The following is a 17,750-nucleotide window of genomic DNA, read 5'->3' as shown; positions in this document are numbered from 1 at the left end:
GGGAAGGGGATCTCGGGAATGGGTGGGTGTTCTTGACCTAGGCTTCCCCAAACCACGACGCCGACTCCTTGTCCCGACAAAAAACCTCTTTTGATTAAGTTTCTGTGAATTCTTCTCATTCACATCCAGCAAAGTCTTTCAAGGGAAAATTTACAGTCACAGACCTTCTCTGGCTTGGAGAGCTGCCAGGCCGATAAATTCAATACTTGGCAAGGAGTCATGAACCAATTAAGTGAACTAATTGTCTCCTGCAAACTCCACTCCCCTTTCGCTCCTCTTTTATTCCCTCTGGGAGGGGCCACTCATCGTCCACCTGTGGCCTTACTGCCGAGTCGACCCTTGTTCCTTAGCCGTTCCCTTCTACTGGCAGCTCTGCGCATGCATGGGCACACTGGGAACAGGCTCCAGCTGTTCGTTTGCCTCACTGATGTCCGACTCCGAAGGCAGCTGATAACTGGCAGACGGCCCTGGCCCCCTCTCTGCCTCCGACGCAGAGCCTTCCCCAACCTCCTCATTGCCCCAATCTGTTGCCACCTCTGCTGGCTGCTGGTGGGCCACAACAGTGGGAGGGGCAGAATCTCCACCCACAGGCCCAAATGGGAGCCCCAGCATCCTGGTTCAGACACACTTCCTTCTATCCTCCAGCTTCCAAGCTGAGGAAGAAGATGGAGACAGATCGGGGAAGTAAATTACTTGCAAATGTTCCTTCTTAACTCTAGAAAACAGCTAATGCCATCCTGGGTTGTATAAACAGAGGCGTAGAATCAAGATCACTTGAAGTATTAGTACCACTTTATAAACCCCTAGTAAGACCCCACCTGGAATACTTGCAACCAATTTTGGTCATCGTGTTACAAAAAAGAGGATGAGACTTTGGAAAACGTTCAGAGAAGAGCAACTAAAATGATCAAAGGCCTGGAGACTAAAATATATGAAGAATGGCTGCAGGATTTGGGTCTGGCTAGTCGAAAGAAAAGAAGAATTCGGGGTGACAGGATAGCAGTATTTCAGATTTGACATTTCCAACATTTGAGGGGCTGTCACAAAGAAGAGGGGGTCAAATTATTCTAGGAAGCACCAGAAGGCAAAACAAGATCGGAAACTAATCAAGGAGAGAAGCCACCTGGAATTAAAGAGAAACTTCCTAACATTTGAGAACAATTAACCAGTGGAACAGCTTGCCACCAGAAATTGTGGATGCTCCATCACTGGAGGCTTTTAAGAAGAGACTGGACAGTCACTTGTCTGAAATACTATACTATTTCAGTATAGTATAGTCTAGGTCCGTGATATGGCACACATAGCCGTATCGGTGGGCACGCGAGCTCAGCTCCGGTGGGACTGGAAGTTGGCAAACGGGCCGTTTTTGGCCTCGGGGGGATGGAGGGAGGCCATTTTTGCCCTCCCCAGACTCATAGAAAGGCTCTGGAGGCTGGGAACAGCAAAAAACGGGCCTTCTGGTCCCACCGGAAGTTGGCAAACGGGCTGTTTCTGGCCTCCGGGGGGGTGGGGAAGGCCGTTTTTGCCCTCCCCAGACTCCTAGAAAGGCTCCGGAGCCTGGTTAGAGAGAAAAGTGGGCCTACTGGACCATTGCGTGCTAGAAGCGGAGGGAGCGGGCAGGGGTTTCGTGTGCGCAGGGGTGAGGCGCATAGAATTATGGGTGTGGCCACGTGCGCACACGACCCCCCCCACCCCCCCCATCCTGGCCCGCGATGGCAAAGAGGTTAGCCATCACTGGTATAGGTTCTCCCTTCCAGTCCCTTCCAGCTCCTAGTCTAGTCTAGTCTAGTTTAGTCTGCAAGTCCAGCCATCGGGCTCTGATTCTGCCCAGCGGAGCTCGTCTGTGCCAAGGAATATCTCCGTGGCTGGGTGCCCCCCAAATCTCTAGGGATTCCCTGGAATTGTGTGAACTGGGATCAAGTCAAAATCCCACCGGTGGAATCTGCCAGGGTTCTTTGAGCATTATCGGCTTGTTCCCTCAAGACCCCCGCCGTATACCGGGGTGCTGCAGGCCATGGCTTTCCAAACCTGGCAACTTTTAAAGACTTCTGGATTTCAACTCCCAGAATTCCCCAGCCGGCATCACATGATTGCCATTTGTGACCTTCCGCCGGGGGGGGTGGAGGAGGTGGAGGGCAGGTTTCCAACGAGCAAAGCTAATGCGGGAAGGAGCCGGATTCGCCTGAACGACCGCCTGGTTCGCTTAGCAACCGCGGGCCCAGAAAGGCGGTGAAATCGGGCGCGGCTCATTTAACGGCCGATGGAAGTTCCAATCCCAATGGTGGCCACAAATCATGGACTACCCCGTGGAATGAAAAATACACACACACGTCTGAGCTCTTTTCCTACAGATGCACAATTTGTCCTTCGGGCTTGTTGTCTGCCAGCACCACAATTTGTGGTGAGAAGTAGGTGTGAAATACCGTTTTAATCTCAAGTGTGCAAAAAAGACGGAGTGTGTGTGTGTGTGTGGTTGTCAGGGTGCGAACACACAAAAGGAGGTCAGCAGAAACGCTCCTACAAAACACACAACTGCCAAATTAGGGGTGGGGAGAAAATATCCAATTCTTATTAAACCCAATCTTCTATTTTCCCATCATGAGGAAGCAATGACCGCCAAAGCCTTGATGTGGGGTCCCTTGCGCAGCCCCCCCCCCCGGTTCCCCCCACTAGCCTTTTCCTTCCAAAATCCGGCTCTTCCCATTCCAAAGTCCCATCCGACGGAGCGATTGCATCAACTACATCCAGTGGCGGTGAGTTCCCCTGGTGAACTCCGCACAAACGGCTTTTTTTGCTGAAGATCACTTCAACTAAGGAGAGTTCTTTGAGGTGGCTAGATGGGGAATAAAGTGTGCTGGGAAGCCAGGAGCCACGGGGAAGGACAAACAGAGCCCCGGGGGCAGATTCGAATTTGATGCCACAGCTACGAGAGTTGTGTCACGCGAGCCGGCATGACCCTTGATTCGTTCTGGCTTTGTGCGTTTGAACGTCGACATTGCCTACGTTATTAAACAGATATTAAACAGCTCTTCTCAAAATTCTGGCCCCTGGGTTCACTTTGCCGCCTTCCTCGCATCTTTGAAAGCTAGCCCACAAGGAAATTCGAACCCTGCGCTGCTAGCTTTCTTGGTGCAAGTATCCCTGAAATGTTCAGTTTGATGGACACAAGGACACACTGGCTTGTGATTGGAAGAATTGGCTTAAATGCCACCCCGGTTGAAGACGAGAGCCACGAAGAGCTGGCAAGCCGAGTTTGCTTTGTCTCCTGTGCTGGAGCTAAAAAAAAGGTATATTTTCTTTTTCCTCCCAGATTTTATTTATTGATTTATCAAACTTATATGCCACCCAGTTCACCCAAGGCGACTCCAATCGGCTTACAAGCATGGAATAAAATGCCACACGAAAGCGACAAATAAGGATGACCTTGAATTTAAAAATCCAGTTAAAATAAAATTTGCTCCGTTTTAGTGGAACAAACTAACCTATTAAATCAGTGGTTGAAATGGGGCCACCACTGGGTCTTTTTTTAGAACTGCAGACCATGGAAAAAGCACTCTGTACGTGCCTAAGGGCACTAACAAATCCAGATGGTGAGTTCTATTTCCACCTTAGCCATTTAGATTGGCTGGGTTACTTTGGGCCAATCACCAGGAGACGGTGAGTTCTAGTCCCGCCTTAGACATGAAAGCCAGCTGGGTGACTGCGCCAATTACCAGGAGACTGTGAGTTCTAGCATGCCTTTCGCATGAAAACCGATTGGGGGAATTTGTGTCAATCATCAGGAGACAGTGAGTTCTAGTCCTGCCTTAGATCCGAGAGCGAACTGGGTGACTTTGGGCCAATCACCAGGAGATGGTGAATTCTAATCCCGCCTTAGACATGAAAGCCAGCTGGGTGACCGCACCAATCACCAGGGGGCTGTGAGTTCTAGCATGCCTTTCGCATGAAAGCCGATTGGGGGAATTTGTGTCAATCACCAGGAGACGGGGAGTTCTAGTCCTTCCTCCTGCCTTAGGCCCGATGGCCAACGGGGCGACTTTGGACCACTTGCCAGGTGACGCCGAGTTCTAGTTCCACCTCGGGCGCCAAAGCCGTCTGGCTGACTGCACCAGTCCCTTTCGCTCTCTTTCTCAAACCATCCCACTTCGCAGGGTTGTTGTCGTGAGGAAGAGGAAGGTACGCCGGATACCTTCCCTGCCTGCAGTTATTTGCCCAACAATAACAAGGGAAGGCTACCACTAAATAAATAAAAACAGCCAATCCACCACCCTTCGTCCTTCTTCCCTTCGGGACCAAAAGTCCTCCCCTTCCAAATTTTTGGCCGGCTGCCCATCTCCCTCTCCCTCCCCACCTCGCTGGGCTCCCTCCCCTCCCCTCCCCAGCCCTGGCACTCTGCAGTCACATGAACCGCCCAGCGCTCTCGGCCACCCTGCCCGCTCGGCCAGCAGCTCCCAATCTCCTCCTTTCTGGTGCTGGTAGCCAGCATCCCAGCTGCCCCAGAGGCGCACCTGCGAGCCTCTGCCTTTCCCCTGGCACCTGTGGCCACCTCACCTGGGGGGTGGGGGGTGGGAGAGGGCATGGCTTTGAAAGAGGAAGAGGAAAACCAGAATAAACGCCAGCGCCTTCGTCTCCCATGCCCTTGAAATCTCAGCTTCCTGGGCATTTCCCCAAAAAAAAAATCCACATTATTTTGAAGGAAGGAGAATTGCAGGCTGCTTCTTTTCCAGACTGCCTGGCAGCAGCTGGCAGGAAGCCTGGCCTTGGACTGAAGCCGGCTTGCTCCCTCGCACGGCGAGGGGTGGGGGGAGAAAAACTCTTCGAAGCCCCCCCCCCCCTACCCTGCCCTTGGCCCCTCGACCATGAAAACGCTGCGTGGGTTCCTGTGTCTTCTCACCATGGCAGCTTGGCAGCTGCCAACCTGCTCGCCGACGGTAGGTGGCGGGGCGAAATGCCGGGGTCGGTGCTGGTGATGAGATGGGCATCGGGGAACCGGGCAGAGGTCAGCCAGAGCTACCCCCATGGAAGATGCTCCAATCTTAAGGGCAGCCGTATAGCATTCCCCGTCTTAACTTTTTCCAAGTTAAATTGCATGCCCGGATCGAGAGAGGTTTGGGCAAAGCTGCCGAGCCCTGCGCACAGCTGCCCACAGCTGGATCCGCTTCCTTGGGGTTGGTTGCAAAGCTTGGTCGGGGACGGGTGCAATGGCCATAATTCCTTTTCTTTGGCAGAGTTAGGATGCGCCGAGCAGCTTCGCCCGATGCCAAATATCTCTCTGCTCTCGAATCGGTGCCCCCCCGGCATCTTTCACCCTCGGGATGTCCAGGAGAAAGAGAGCGCCAGGATGAGGAGGAAGGCGCAATTCCTTTGCATTGGTCTTGTTGGTTTTCAGTCAGAATAGAACTGGAAGGGACCTTAGAGGTCTTCTAGTCCAACCCGCTGCCTAAGCAGGAGACCTGCCTGTTAACCATTTCAATCGATCGATCGATCAGAATAGAGCTGGAAGGGACTTAACCTGCTTCCAGAAGTTGTAAATGCTCCAACACTGGAAGTTTTAAAGAAGAGATTGGATAACCATTTTGTCTGAAGTGGTATAGGGTTTCCTGCCTAAGCAGGGGGGTGGGCTAGAAGACCTCCAAGGTCCCTTCCAACTCAGTTTTCCTTCCTTCCTTCCTTCCTTCCTTCCTTCCTTCCTTCCTTCCTTCCTTCCTTCCTTCCTTCCTTCCTTCCTTCTTTCTCCAGCACTGGAGTTTTTCAAGAAGAGATTGAATAACCATTTACCTGAAATGTTATAGAGTTTCCTACCTGAGCAGGGGGGGTTGGGCTAGAAGACCTCCAAGGTCCCTTCCAACTCTGTTAGTCTATTCTATTTGAATGGCTCGGTTTCCAATTTTGGGGTGACATTGGGTCGTCATCCCATTTTGCAGCAATGGAAGGCGAGAATTTTGGGGTCCCCGTTACAGGTAGTCCTCGACTTAACGATACAACCGTTCGTTTAGCGACCATTCAAGGTTACGGAAAAAGCGACTTAGGGCCATTTCTCACCCTTACGACCATGGCAGCATCCCTGTGATCGAAATTCAGGCGCTTGGCAACCGGCTTGTATTTATGACGCGACGCAGCATTCCGGGGGTCACACAGATCTCCCTTTTGCGACCTCCTGACGACGGGGAAGCCAGGTTCACTTTTGACTTAACTTCACAACTTGCGGGGATCCACTTAACGACGGGTAGCAATAGAAGCATGTAAATCGGGGCAGGACTCATCGAACAAGTGTCTCGCTTAGCCATGGACATTTTGGGTCCAATTGTGGTCATAAGTCGAGGACTACCTGCATTCCTAAGGAGTTCATTTCTAACGGGGGCCCTTTGGGGTGTGCTTTGAAAGCATCAAAAGACAGAATGAGTCAGGGGCCAATGGACCCGCTAAATCAAGGGTCTGCAACCTTAAACACTCCAAGAGCCATTTGGACCCATTTCCCACAGAAAAGAAAACATCGGGAGCCACAAAAACCCTTCCCATGCCTGACTATTTCCTGAGCGGCCACAAAACTAGCATATGTAGTTGAAATTAAATGTTCTTCTGAAACTTTTCTTCTCTTGGATTTATCCATGGTTGGCCTACCAGGGGGTTGAAAAGCTCAATAAATCACGTGCCGGCGGGTGTCTCACGTTGGCGGTTGCGACGCATATTTTGAGCGACAGGGAAGGGTGAAAGAGGAGGTTGCTTACTCCTGTCCTAAGTCCACCTCCCAGGAAGCCTTTGTTGGCTGAGTGCTGACCACCCAAAACACGCTTAAAATTCTCAGTTTTGGTCAATTGAAATAAATCCTGATTTTTTTTCCCCTCTCCACATTTTTCTATTGGCAGACAATGCCCCCTTCTGAGAAAAAGGAGGTTGAATTTGAGAAGATGTTGCCCACTACAGAAGGTAAGGATGGGATTGGGGTGTGTGTGTGTGTTTGAATAAGAGGTGCCCCCCCCTCCCACCCGTTAAACCTGCCTCCCTCCAGTCTTTTCAATGGGTTTGTTTGGATCACACATCCAAGGCCTTCAACCCCCCACAGGCAGAAATTGCAGCAGCAAACCCTCTCTTAAAAGACGCTGAAAATAGGGAATGTTTTGCGTGGGGAATGGGAGTGGGGTTGAGTGCCCCCGCGTTTACCCCTGCGCTAACGTGGGATGGGTAGAATAAACGGTGTGGGGTTCTGTGGGGTTCTGTGGTGTGGATTGTTAAGGTTGTAAGCTGTCCTGAGTCACCTAAGGGTGAATTGGGCAACCATGGAAATTTGCATGATGGATGGATGGATCATAAATAAATGATAGAACAGATAACGTAGATTGGATAGATAGATAGATAGATAGATAGATAGATAGATAGATAGATAGATAGATAGATGGATGGATGGATGGATGGATGGATGGATGGATGGATGGATGGATGGATGGATGGATGGATCATAGATAAATGATAGAATAGTTAACGTAGATTGGATAGATAGATAGATAGATAGATAGATAGATAGATAGATAGATAGATAGATAGATAGATAGATAGATAGATAGATAGATAGATAGTTGGATAGATAGATAGATGGTTGGATCATAGATAAATGATAGAATAGATAACATAGATTGATTAAATAGATGGATAGATAGATAGATAGATAGATAGATAGATAGATAGATAGATAGATAGATAGATAGATAGATAGATAGATGATAGATAGTTGGATAGAAAGATGGATGGATGCATGGATCATAGATAAATGATAGAATAGATAGATTGATTAGATGGATGGATGGATAGATAGATAGATAGATAGATAGATAGATAGATGGATGGATGGATGGATGGATGGATGGATGGATGGATGGATGGATGGATAGATGAATCATAGATAAATGATAGAATAGATAGATTGATTAGATAGATAGATAGATAGATAGATAGATAGATAGATAGAGATAGAAGGATGGATGGATGGATGAGATGAGATGAGATAGATGAGAGAGAGACAGGTAGGTAGGTAGAGACAAAGATAAGAGAGATGGTAGGTAGGTAGGTAGAGAGATAATAGATAGATAGATAGACAGACAGACAGACAAACAAATAGAAAAAGTTAGATGATAGACAGATAAGAGAGAGAATAGGTAGGTAGATAGGTACCGGTAGATAGATAGATGAGAGGAAGAGAGAGAAGAGAAAAGAGAGATAATAGATAGACAGATAGATGGAATGGAAGAGGGAGGGAGGGAGGGAGGGAGGGAGGAAGGAAGGAAGGAAGGAAGGGAGAATTGGAACCTAACCATAGGGCCAGCCCTCTGATGGTAGCTGAGCCAGCTAAAAGCCCACGTGCGTCTCCCTGGCAGTGATCCATTTTTTGGAGGTCTACAACCGCAGCGTCTGTCAGCCCAAGGAGATGATGGTGTCCGTCACGGCAGAACATCCGTCTCTGGACAACCACATCATGATCCCATCCTGCGTGGCCCTCAGGCGTTGTATCGGCTGCTGTTCGGACGATTCCTTGGATTGCGTGCCCAGCCGTTCCCGGGAAGTCATCTTGGAGGTATTGGTGGGGCGGGGTGGGGTGGGAGAGAGGGCAGACATGGGGAGGACATCCAGGAAGGTCGGGAGAAGAAAGTCCGCTCCGGATTCGAATCCCTGCTCACTTGGGGTTATCGTGAGAAAATGGCAACGCACCGTTTTATTTCCCCCGACTTCTCCAAGGATTTGGCTGCTGATTTTCACGGGTTCCGCTCTCACTCCTGGCGAGAGGGGAATTCCGATTTTGCATACAGGTGGCAGTCCTTGACTTACGACCCACAATTGAGTTCAACATTTCCTGCGGCTAAGCAAGACGGTTGTAAAGTGAGTTTTGGATTGGTTTCCAAGCGTCTGAATTTTGACCCCCGGTGTCCGTGGGGCGGCTGCTGCAGTGGGCCGTAAAGTGTGACAAACGTCACAAGGAAGCCACGTTTTTTTCAAGTAACTTCTGAATGGTCACTAAACAAACTGTTGTAAATCAAGGGCTACTTGGATATAGCTAAGGACTAGGATTTTAAATTTTTAAATTTGGTTTTAATGGGGTTTTTATTATTCTATTGGGGTTTTAATATTCGGCCGTATTTAATAAGTTTTTTTAATTGGGGTTTTAACTTGTATTTATGTATATTTTACGTGGCTGTTAACCGCCCTGAGTCCCTCGGGAGATAGGGCGGTATATAAATATGATTAAATAAATAAATAAATAGCTGAGGGCTCAGCTGTCTCTAAACCTGACCGTTCCCTTAGCAGCATTATTTCAAGGCCATTCCCACATACCATTTACACAAGGCATTGAACTGACTGAATTGACAGATGAACAGAGTGGGAAGGGACCTTGTAGGTCATCTAGTCCAGCCCCTGCTCAAGCAGGAAACCCTATTTCTGATAGATGGCAGCCAAGTCTCTTCTTGAAAGCTTCCAGTGATGAAGCTCCCACAACTTCCGAAGGCAACTTCTGTTCCATGGGTTGATTGTTCTCACTGTCAGGAAATTCCTCCTTATTTCTAGGTTGAATCTCTCCTTGGTCAGTTTCCATCCATTGTTCTTTGTCTGGCCTTTGGAAAATAGCTTGACCCCCTTCCTCCCCTCTGTGGTAGCCCCTCAAATATCGGAAGATGCTCTCCTGTCTCCCCTGGTCCTTTCTCTTCCCTAAACTAGTCATGGCCAATTCGTGCAACCGTTCATCGTATGTTTCAGCCTCCAGGCCTTTGATCATCTTAGATAGACTCAGATTAACAGAGTTGGAAGGAACCTTGTAGGTCATCTAGTCCAACCCCCCTGCCCAAGCAGGAGACCTTACCTACACCACTTCTGACAAATAGCAACCGTTCATTGTATGTTTTAACCTCCAGTCTAGGGATGCTAAAAAAACAGCCAGAAATATACGCTGAATTGGAATTGAAATTCTACTTCAATTTCCTACTGGAGATAACAATATAGAATAGAATAGAATAGAATAGAATAGAATAGAATAGAATAGAATAGAATAGAATTTTTTTAATGGCCAAGTGTGATTGGGGACACAAGGAATTTGTCTTTGGTGCATACGCTCTCAGTGTACATAAAAGAAAAGATACGTTCATCAAGGTACAACATTAACAACACAATTGATGGTCAATATATCAATATAAATCATAAGGATTGCCAGCAACAAAGTTACAGTTTGTAATATTTGGATTTTGCACTGAGATCTTTCTCTTCCTGTTTTCTAGGTAATGGCTAGTCTCTTTCCAAACAGATATATAACCCAGCTGACTTTTGAAGAGCACCTGGAATGCAACTGCAGGTAAGGCTTTAGAATACATGTAGTCCTTGATTTACGACCGCAATTGAGTCTAACATTTATGTTGCTAAGGGAAACATTTGTTAATAGACTAGAATAGAATAGAATTGGTGCATACGCTCTCAGTGTACATAAAAGAAAAGTTACATTCGTCAAGAATCATAAGGTACAACACTTAATGATAGTCATAGGGAAACAGTCAATATAAATCGTAAGGATACCAGCAACAAGGTTACAGTCATATAGTCATAAGTGGGAGGAAATGGGTGATGGGAACGATGAGAAGATTAATAGTACTGCAGACTTAGTGAATAGTTTGACAGTGTTGAGGGAATTATTTGTTTAGCAGAGTGATGGCATTTAGGAAAAAACTGTTCTTGTGTCTAGTTGTTCTGGTGTGCAGTGCTCTATAGCGTCGTTTTGAGGGTAGGGGTTGAAACAGTTTATGTCCAGGATGCGAGGGGTCTGTAAATATTTTCACAGCCCTCTTTTTGACTCGTGCAGTATTTTTCTACTTGCATTTCTTTTTACGTGCTTTCGAACTGCTAGGTTGGCAGAAGCTGGGACAAGGAACGGGAGCTCACCCCGTTCCGCGGCAGCACTAGGGATTCGAACCGCCGAACTGCCGACCTTTCCATCGACAAGCTCAGCGTCTTAGCCCCTGAGCCACCGTGCCCCTTTTAAAAACAGCAAAAGGGGATTATTCGGAGTTCTTTACAGAATTAACGGGCAGAAACCTGCTTCAATTCCCTCCCTCATATATGGTGGCCTTAATAAAAGAAAAACGTTTAAAAGCGTTTTGTCTGCTGGTGACAGCAAGGAATGGGCTTCTGATGTAAGTAGGCCAGGGGAACCATGGAAAATGTCAAAAGACCTGCTTTCAAACCCTCAACAATGTTGGATTTACATTATAAAAGAACCGACTGCTTCAGGGCATTAAAAGGAAAGGATTAACTTTAGGATGTGTGCTTAGAAATTCAGCACAACTTAGCTGTGGGTCCTGGAGGGTTGTTAAAAATGCAGGCGCTCCTGGGGTTTATTATTATTCTGCTCAAAACTATAAGATTAGTCACGTCTCTTCCTATTACACATATCCTGGTTTCAGGTTGGCTCGGCCGGCTGTCATAATTCTGCCCAGCAAAAACTTCTGAGGTTATTGTAGTTTATTTTGAAATGTTGAAATGCTCAGTCTTACATATTGGAAAAAAGAACCCAAACACTAAGTACAAGCTTGATGAACATTACTTTACAGATGACCCCCACCCTGTTAAAGACCTTGGAGTTTTCATATCAAATGATCTAAGTGCCAAAGCCCACTGCAACTACATAGCAAAAAAGGCTCTAAGAGTTGTAAACCTAATTTTGCGTAGCTTCTTCTCCAAAAACTCTACACTACGAACCAGAGCATACAAAACACTTGCTAGACCTATTCTTGAATACAGTTCACCTGTCTGGAACCCATACCACATCTCTGACATTAATACAATTGAACGAGTCCAGAAATATTTTACAAGAACAGTTCTCCGCTCCTCTGAAAACAACAAAATACCTTATACCACCAGACTTGAAATCCTGGGATTAGAAAACTTAGAACTCCGCTGACTCCAACAAGACCTGTGTTTAACACACAGAATCATCTATTGCAATGTCCTTCCTGTTAAAGACTACTTCAGCTTCAATCGCAATAATACAAGAGCAAACAATAGATTCAAACTTAATGTTAACCGCTTCAATCTTGACTGCAGGAGATATGACTTTTGTAACAGAGTTGTTAATGCTTGGAATACACTACCTGACTCTGTGGTCTCTTCTCAAATTCCCAAAAGATTTAACCAAAAACTGTCTACCATTGACCTCAAGAGGACTATAACGGGCATGCATAAGTGCACAAAAGTGCCTACCGTTCCTGTCCTATTGTTTTCTTTCATTGTATGTGCTTGTGGATAATGTGACAAATTAAAAAAAAATGGTCCCTTGCAAATCTGGATGGAGGAGGAGGCTGCAGGTTTGACTTATTTCGGAAGGAGGGAGGCTTAGGGGAAATGGTGCGCCAAGGGGCCGGATAGCTCAGGCTGGTAAGGCCTGTTATTAAGAACACAGAAGCCTGCAATTACTGCAGGTTCAAGCCCGGCCCAAGGTTGACTCAGCCTTCCATCCTTTATAAGGTAGGTAAAATGAGGACCCAGATTGTTGGGGGGGCAATAAGTTGACTTTGTAAAAATATACAAATAGAATGAGACTATTGCCTTATACACTGTAAGCCGCCCTGAGTCTTCGGAGAAGGGCGGGGTATAAATGTAAACAAAAAAAAACACAACGGTTTAAATCGATAGCGATGATAAATGTTTATGCATGGGGTCGCTAAATCTAGATATATATATATATTCCCTTCAGCGGTGGAGTCCCTAAATCTTGTTATTTTTGTCTTGTATTTTTCAGATCGAGAACGATGCTTTTTGGATCTAATTCAATTAGGTAAAAGATTCCTTCCTTCCTTCCTTCCTTTCACAATTCTCCCTCCAATTTTCCTTCCCTCCTTCCTTTCCTTCTCTTTTCTGCCTTCCTTTCTCTTCCATTTTCCTTCCTTTCCTTCTCTCTTTTCCTTCCCTTTCTCCCTCTCTCCAATCTTCCTTCTCCCATTTTCTCTCCAATTTTTCTCCCTCCCTCCCTTCCCTCCTTCCTTCCTTCCTTCTCCCATTCCTTCTCCAATTTTCCTTCCTTCCTTTTCTTCCTTCCCTCCTTCTCTTTTCTGCCTTCCTTTCTCTCCAATTTTCCTTCCCTTTTCCCCTCTCTCCAATCTCTCCTCCTTCCTTCCCTCCTTCCTTCCTTTCTCCCTCCCTCCAACTTTTTTTCCTTCCTTCCTTCCTTCTTTCCTTCCTTCTCTTTTCTGTCTTCCTTTCTCTCTCCAATTTTCCTTCCTTTTCTTCTCTCTTTTCCTTCCCTTTCTCCCTCCTTCCAATCTTTCTTCTCCCATTCTCTCTCCAATTTTCCTTCCTTCCCTCTTTCCTTCCTTCCTTCTCTTTTCCTTCCTTTCTCTCCAATTTTCCTTCCTTTCTTTCTCTTTTCCTTCCCTTTCTCCCTCCCTCCAATCTTCCTTCCTTCCTTCCTTCCTTCTCTTTTCCCCCTTCCCTCCCTCCCTTCCCTCCGTCCCTTCTCCTTCCTCTTCCCTTCCTTTCCCTTCCAACAGATCCCATAAACCAGATTTACACAACATATGGTGGGTAGGCTACCGGAGGTAGTTCCAGAACAGTCAGGTTTGGTCAATTTCATTGCAAATATGCCCAGCCCTTCTTCGGTTACAGCAACGAGAGCAAGTTGTGACCCCATTTGTACCTGAATACATTTGAGGAGCTTAATCTGTGATTTCCTTCTCCTTCTATCTAGTCGGTCCTGTGCACCTTGTCGCGACAGGAAAAAGCACCCGGATCCACAGACGTGCAAATGTGTGTGTCGCCACCGATCCGGACGTTGTGAGAGGCGCGGGATGAAATTCAGCGAGAGGACTTGCAGGTGAAGTCACCTTCTCTTTTAGATCTCGTGCCCTCTCTCTGCCGTGGATTTTTCCTCTCTCTGTAATGGCTTGCTCTTTCTTTTCACTTACAAGTGACTTTGTAAAGAAAATCAATTAGCAAACCATTGCAGAATGAGAAAAAGGCAGGGGTGAAATGCTACTGGTTCACTCCGGTTCGGGCAAACTACCGATTAAAACTAGATTAGTTTTAAAACTAGATTAGTTTTACTCGAAAAGTAGATTAAAGCTAAGTAAAAAAAAAGCTACTAGTTCAGTTGAATTGGTAGTTAAAAAGCTACCTGTTCGGGCGAACCTGTAGTTAAAAAAAGCTACCGGTTCGTTTGAACCAGTATTTCCAACGATCAGCTGTGCTGCGTGGTTTATATTCGCTAGAAAGCAGGAAATCCTGCTTTCTAGCAAAGCTAGAAAGTTTTGCTAGAAGCTTTGGGGAGGGTAGGGGAGAGGGGGCTCCAAGGCACCAACCCTTAAAAGACCCTCTTTTTTCCTGCAACCCCTTGAAGCAAAATAGGATCCAGCCGGTCGATCAAAACAACCTTGGTATCTTTTTTTTTTTGGTACCTTCCAGATGTGCGAAGCACCGAGGACGAATCGTGCGGAGAAGAGTAAAACCCGCATTGCAGGCTAGATCCAGGCGAGAACCGAGCCCAACGGAACATTGACTGTGGATCGGCTAACGAAGACCGTTCTCTGCTGGGCGTGAATCTTTTTACATGCTCAGAGGCAACCTGCTAGTTTGGTTGGGGGGGGGAGGGCAGAAAATTGGGGTACGGGTTTAAATTCAGGATACGTTGGCACAATTGGCATCAGAAATTTCCGTTGCTACGCAAAATGGTGGCGAAGGGAGGGGCACTTTCTTTGATGGCCTTTTCGCCACCATGGTTAAACGAGTCACTGCGGTCGTTAAGTGGATCCCGCGGTCGTTAAACGAATCCCCTCCATTGACTTTGCTTGTTGGGATGGTCTCAAAAAGCAATCAGGTGTAGCCCGGGATGACATCATTGTCAATACACACCGGTTGTCAAGCCAGCACTTGAATTTGGATCACGTGGCCATCGATATTGCGATGGTCATAACACGAGGACCGGTGACCATAAACCAACTTCTTTTTCAGTGCCGTTGTTAATGCTGAATGGTTACTAAAAGAATGATTGTTCGAGTCGAAGACGTCACGTGTATAAACCCATGCCTTTGTGGCTTCTTGGACAAACCATGGCTTGCTTGCCATACATCAATTCAGAGTGTGTCATTATTTGTGGCTTTTCGTCGTATGATTCTTATACAACCACGTGTTTTCCCTCTCTTGTGCTTGTCAGAAAGTGCGGCTCTGCCTTAAGCCTGTGGGGACAACAGATTCTTTGGGACTGGGTGATATACAAAACACACACACACAGAGACACACACACACCCCACAATGGGTTTTAGTGGCTAAGACGCTAAGCTTGTCAATCGAAAGGTCGGCAGCTCAGTGGTTCGAATCCCTAGTGCTGCCGCGTAACGGGGCGAGTTCCCATTCCTTGTCCCAGCTTCTGCCAACCTAGCAGTTCGAGAGCATGTAAAAAATGCAAGTAGAAAAATAGGGACCACTTTTGGTGGGACGGTAACAGCGTTCCGTGCACCTTTGGCGTTGAGTCATGCCGGCCACATGACCACGGAGACGTCTTCCGAGGGCGCTGGCTCTTCGGCTGTGAAACGGAGATGAGCACCGCCCCCTAGAGTCGGGAACGACTAGCACATATGTGTGAGGGGAACCTCTACCTTTACCTTATCTGTCTTCCTCCTCCCTCTCTCTTCTTTGGAAGCACGCAGAAATAACTACAGGTGACCCTCGACTTATGACCCCAATGGAGCCCAAAATTTCTGTCATTAAGTGAGACCCTTGGTTTCAGTGCGTTTCGACCCATTTTACGACCTTTCTTGCCACAGTTGTTAAGCGATCAGTTACTAACCCCCAGTCGTTAAGTCAATCCGGCTTCCCCGTCGACTCGGCTTTGTCAGAAGGTCACAAAAGGGGATCACGGTCACTGCGACCGTCATAACTACGAGTCAATTGCCAAGCGTCTGAATTTTGATCACCTGACCACGGGAGGGGACGATAACGAGCGGTTGTTAAGTGTGAAAAACGGTCCGAAGTCCCTTTTTTCAGCACCGTTGTAACTTTGAACGGTCACTAAGTGAACTAAGCCGAGGGCTACCCATACTGACAGAGTCATCCGTTCAATGTCCATATTCAGAGGCAGTCTATCTTTCAGCCCAAGAAGCTGGGGACAATTTCTGATCTGGAGGGAGTTCCTGGAATTATGAGATTAGATTGGACTCCTTCCCAAACCAGGAAGCCCAAGGACCCAGTCGAGAATCCCCCACAGTTTTTCCAGGAAAAAATAAATAAAAACTGCTTTAACCTTTGATAAGTCAATATTTAGAAAGGCCTTAGTGTCCCTCAGACACGGGGAACAGAGGGGAGGGCCTTGTCAACTCTCTTTCTACAAAGCTCTTTTGAAGCTGGGGATAAATTTACCAGAGGGTTTGCCTCACTCATATTCTGCCTGATTTAAACTGAGGAACTCCCTGCTACTGGATGTGTTTTCTACTCAGACGTTTGAGGTAGAGCCTCATTTTTCCCCAGTTGCTAAAATCTGGAGGCTAAAACATAGGAAGCAGGGTTGCAGGAATTGGGTATGTCTAGTTTAATGAAAAGGAGGACTAAGGGAGACATGATAGCAGTCTTCCAATATCTCAGGGGTTGCCCCAAAGAAGACGGAGTCAAGCTATTCTCCAAAGCACCTGAGGGCAGGACAAGAAGCAATGGGTGGAAACTAATCAAGGAGAGAAGCAACCTGAAATTAAGGAGAAACTTCTTAACAGTGAGGACAATTTAACCAGTGGAACAACTTGCCACTGGAAGTTACTGGAGGCTTTTAAGAAGAGACTGGACAAGCCATTTGTGTGAAATGGTATAGGTTCCTCAGCTTGAGCAGGGGGTTGGACTAGAAGACCTCCGAAGTCCCTTCCAACTCTATTCTGAGTCTTGTGACTGGCACCATATAAATTGCACTCTTTATTTTTGGCTGTATTTCTATTTATTTCGTCTTTATTTTGGCTCAAAAACTTTTTTCCTTGTGGGTCAAATTCCTTTACAACTAGAGATCTGATTTTTTTCATTGCGAATAACTTTTATCATCCCACCCACCCACCCACCCCAAATTAATATTAATTATTAATTATTAAGTTTATCCGATTAGAAAAAATATTTACAGGAAATGACATCTGCCTCTTTTATAGAGGCCTCTTTCGAGAAGAGATTGGACCGGCAATTTTCAGAAATGGTGTAGGGTCTCCTGTTTAAGGGGGCGGGGTTGGACTAGACGACCTCTAAGGTCCCTGCCAACTCTGTCAATCCGCTAATAGGGTTAAGCAACTGCTACCATGTAGAATGAAAGGAAGGCGGGATTCCATCAGCCCCGCCCACTCAAAACGCGCCCTGACCACGCCCACTCGGGAGCGTCCCCGCCTCTCTCCCGGGGGAGGAAGTGACGTTATGACCCGTCACGTGAAAGGGCCCAGCTCTCAAACCTTTTAACTAAATTATTTATATATATAATTTTTATATATATATATATATATATATATATATATATATAAAGAAAATAAAATTTCTTAGTTCCCCCCCAGATTTTAAAAACCTCAACCCCGAACTCTCCTTTGAATTCAATTCAAATTAGTCCCGAAAGGCCGCGAGATCACGTGACGCGGGCGTCCGAAGGCGGGACGGAGGGGAAAGAAAAAAAAAAACACCAAACAAAACATGGCAGCGCCCGCGTTGGCTTCTTCCGCTGCGGAAACGCCGGACTGGCGAGGCGGGCGCATGCGCAGAAGGGGTGGGTGGTATCCGTT

The 17,750-nt window shown here is 46.8% G+C and overlaps 1 protein-coding gene across 2 annotated transcripts; it reads left to right on the top strand.

Annotated features, from left to right (window-relative positions):
- Positions 1 to 98: 98 nt before the first annotated feature.
- On the top strand, positions 99 to 16,829 carry VEGFB (vascular endothelial growth factor B). Of its 2 annotated transcripts, none has more exons than XM_058160452.1 (7): positions 99 to 3,287; positions 6,867 to 6,927; positions 8,370 to 8,566; positions 10,257 to 10,330; positions 12,767 to 12,802; positions 13,712 to 13,837; positions 14,425 to 16,829. In XM_058160452.1, the coding sequence occupies exons 1-7, from the start codon at positions 3,147 to 3,149 to the stop codon at positions 14,516 to 14,518; spliced, it is 729 nt and encodes a 242-aa protein (XP_058016435.1). In that variant the 5' UTR covers positions 99 to 3,146; the 3' UTR covers positions 14,519 to 16,829. The 2 variants fall into 2 exon arrangements, with proteins under 2 accessions (XP_058016435.1, XP_058016436.1); XM_058160453.1 differs by having other exon boundaries at positions 3,149 to 4,931.
- The last annotated feature ends 921 nt before the right edge of the window (positions 16,830 to 17,750 follow it).

The sequence above is a fragment of the Ahaetulla prasina genome, chromosome 17 (genome assembly GCF_028640845.1).
Source record: "Ahaetulla prasina isolate Xishuangbanna chromosome 17, ASM2864084v1, whole genome shotgun sequence".
In the NCBI taxonomy this organism is placed as follows: Eukaryota; Metazoa; Chordata; class Lepidosauria; order Squamata; family Colubridae; genus Ahaetulla; species Ahaetulla prasina.
This window is presented reverse-complemented; position numbering and strand designations above follow the sequence as displayed.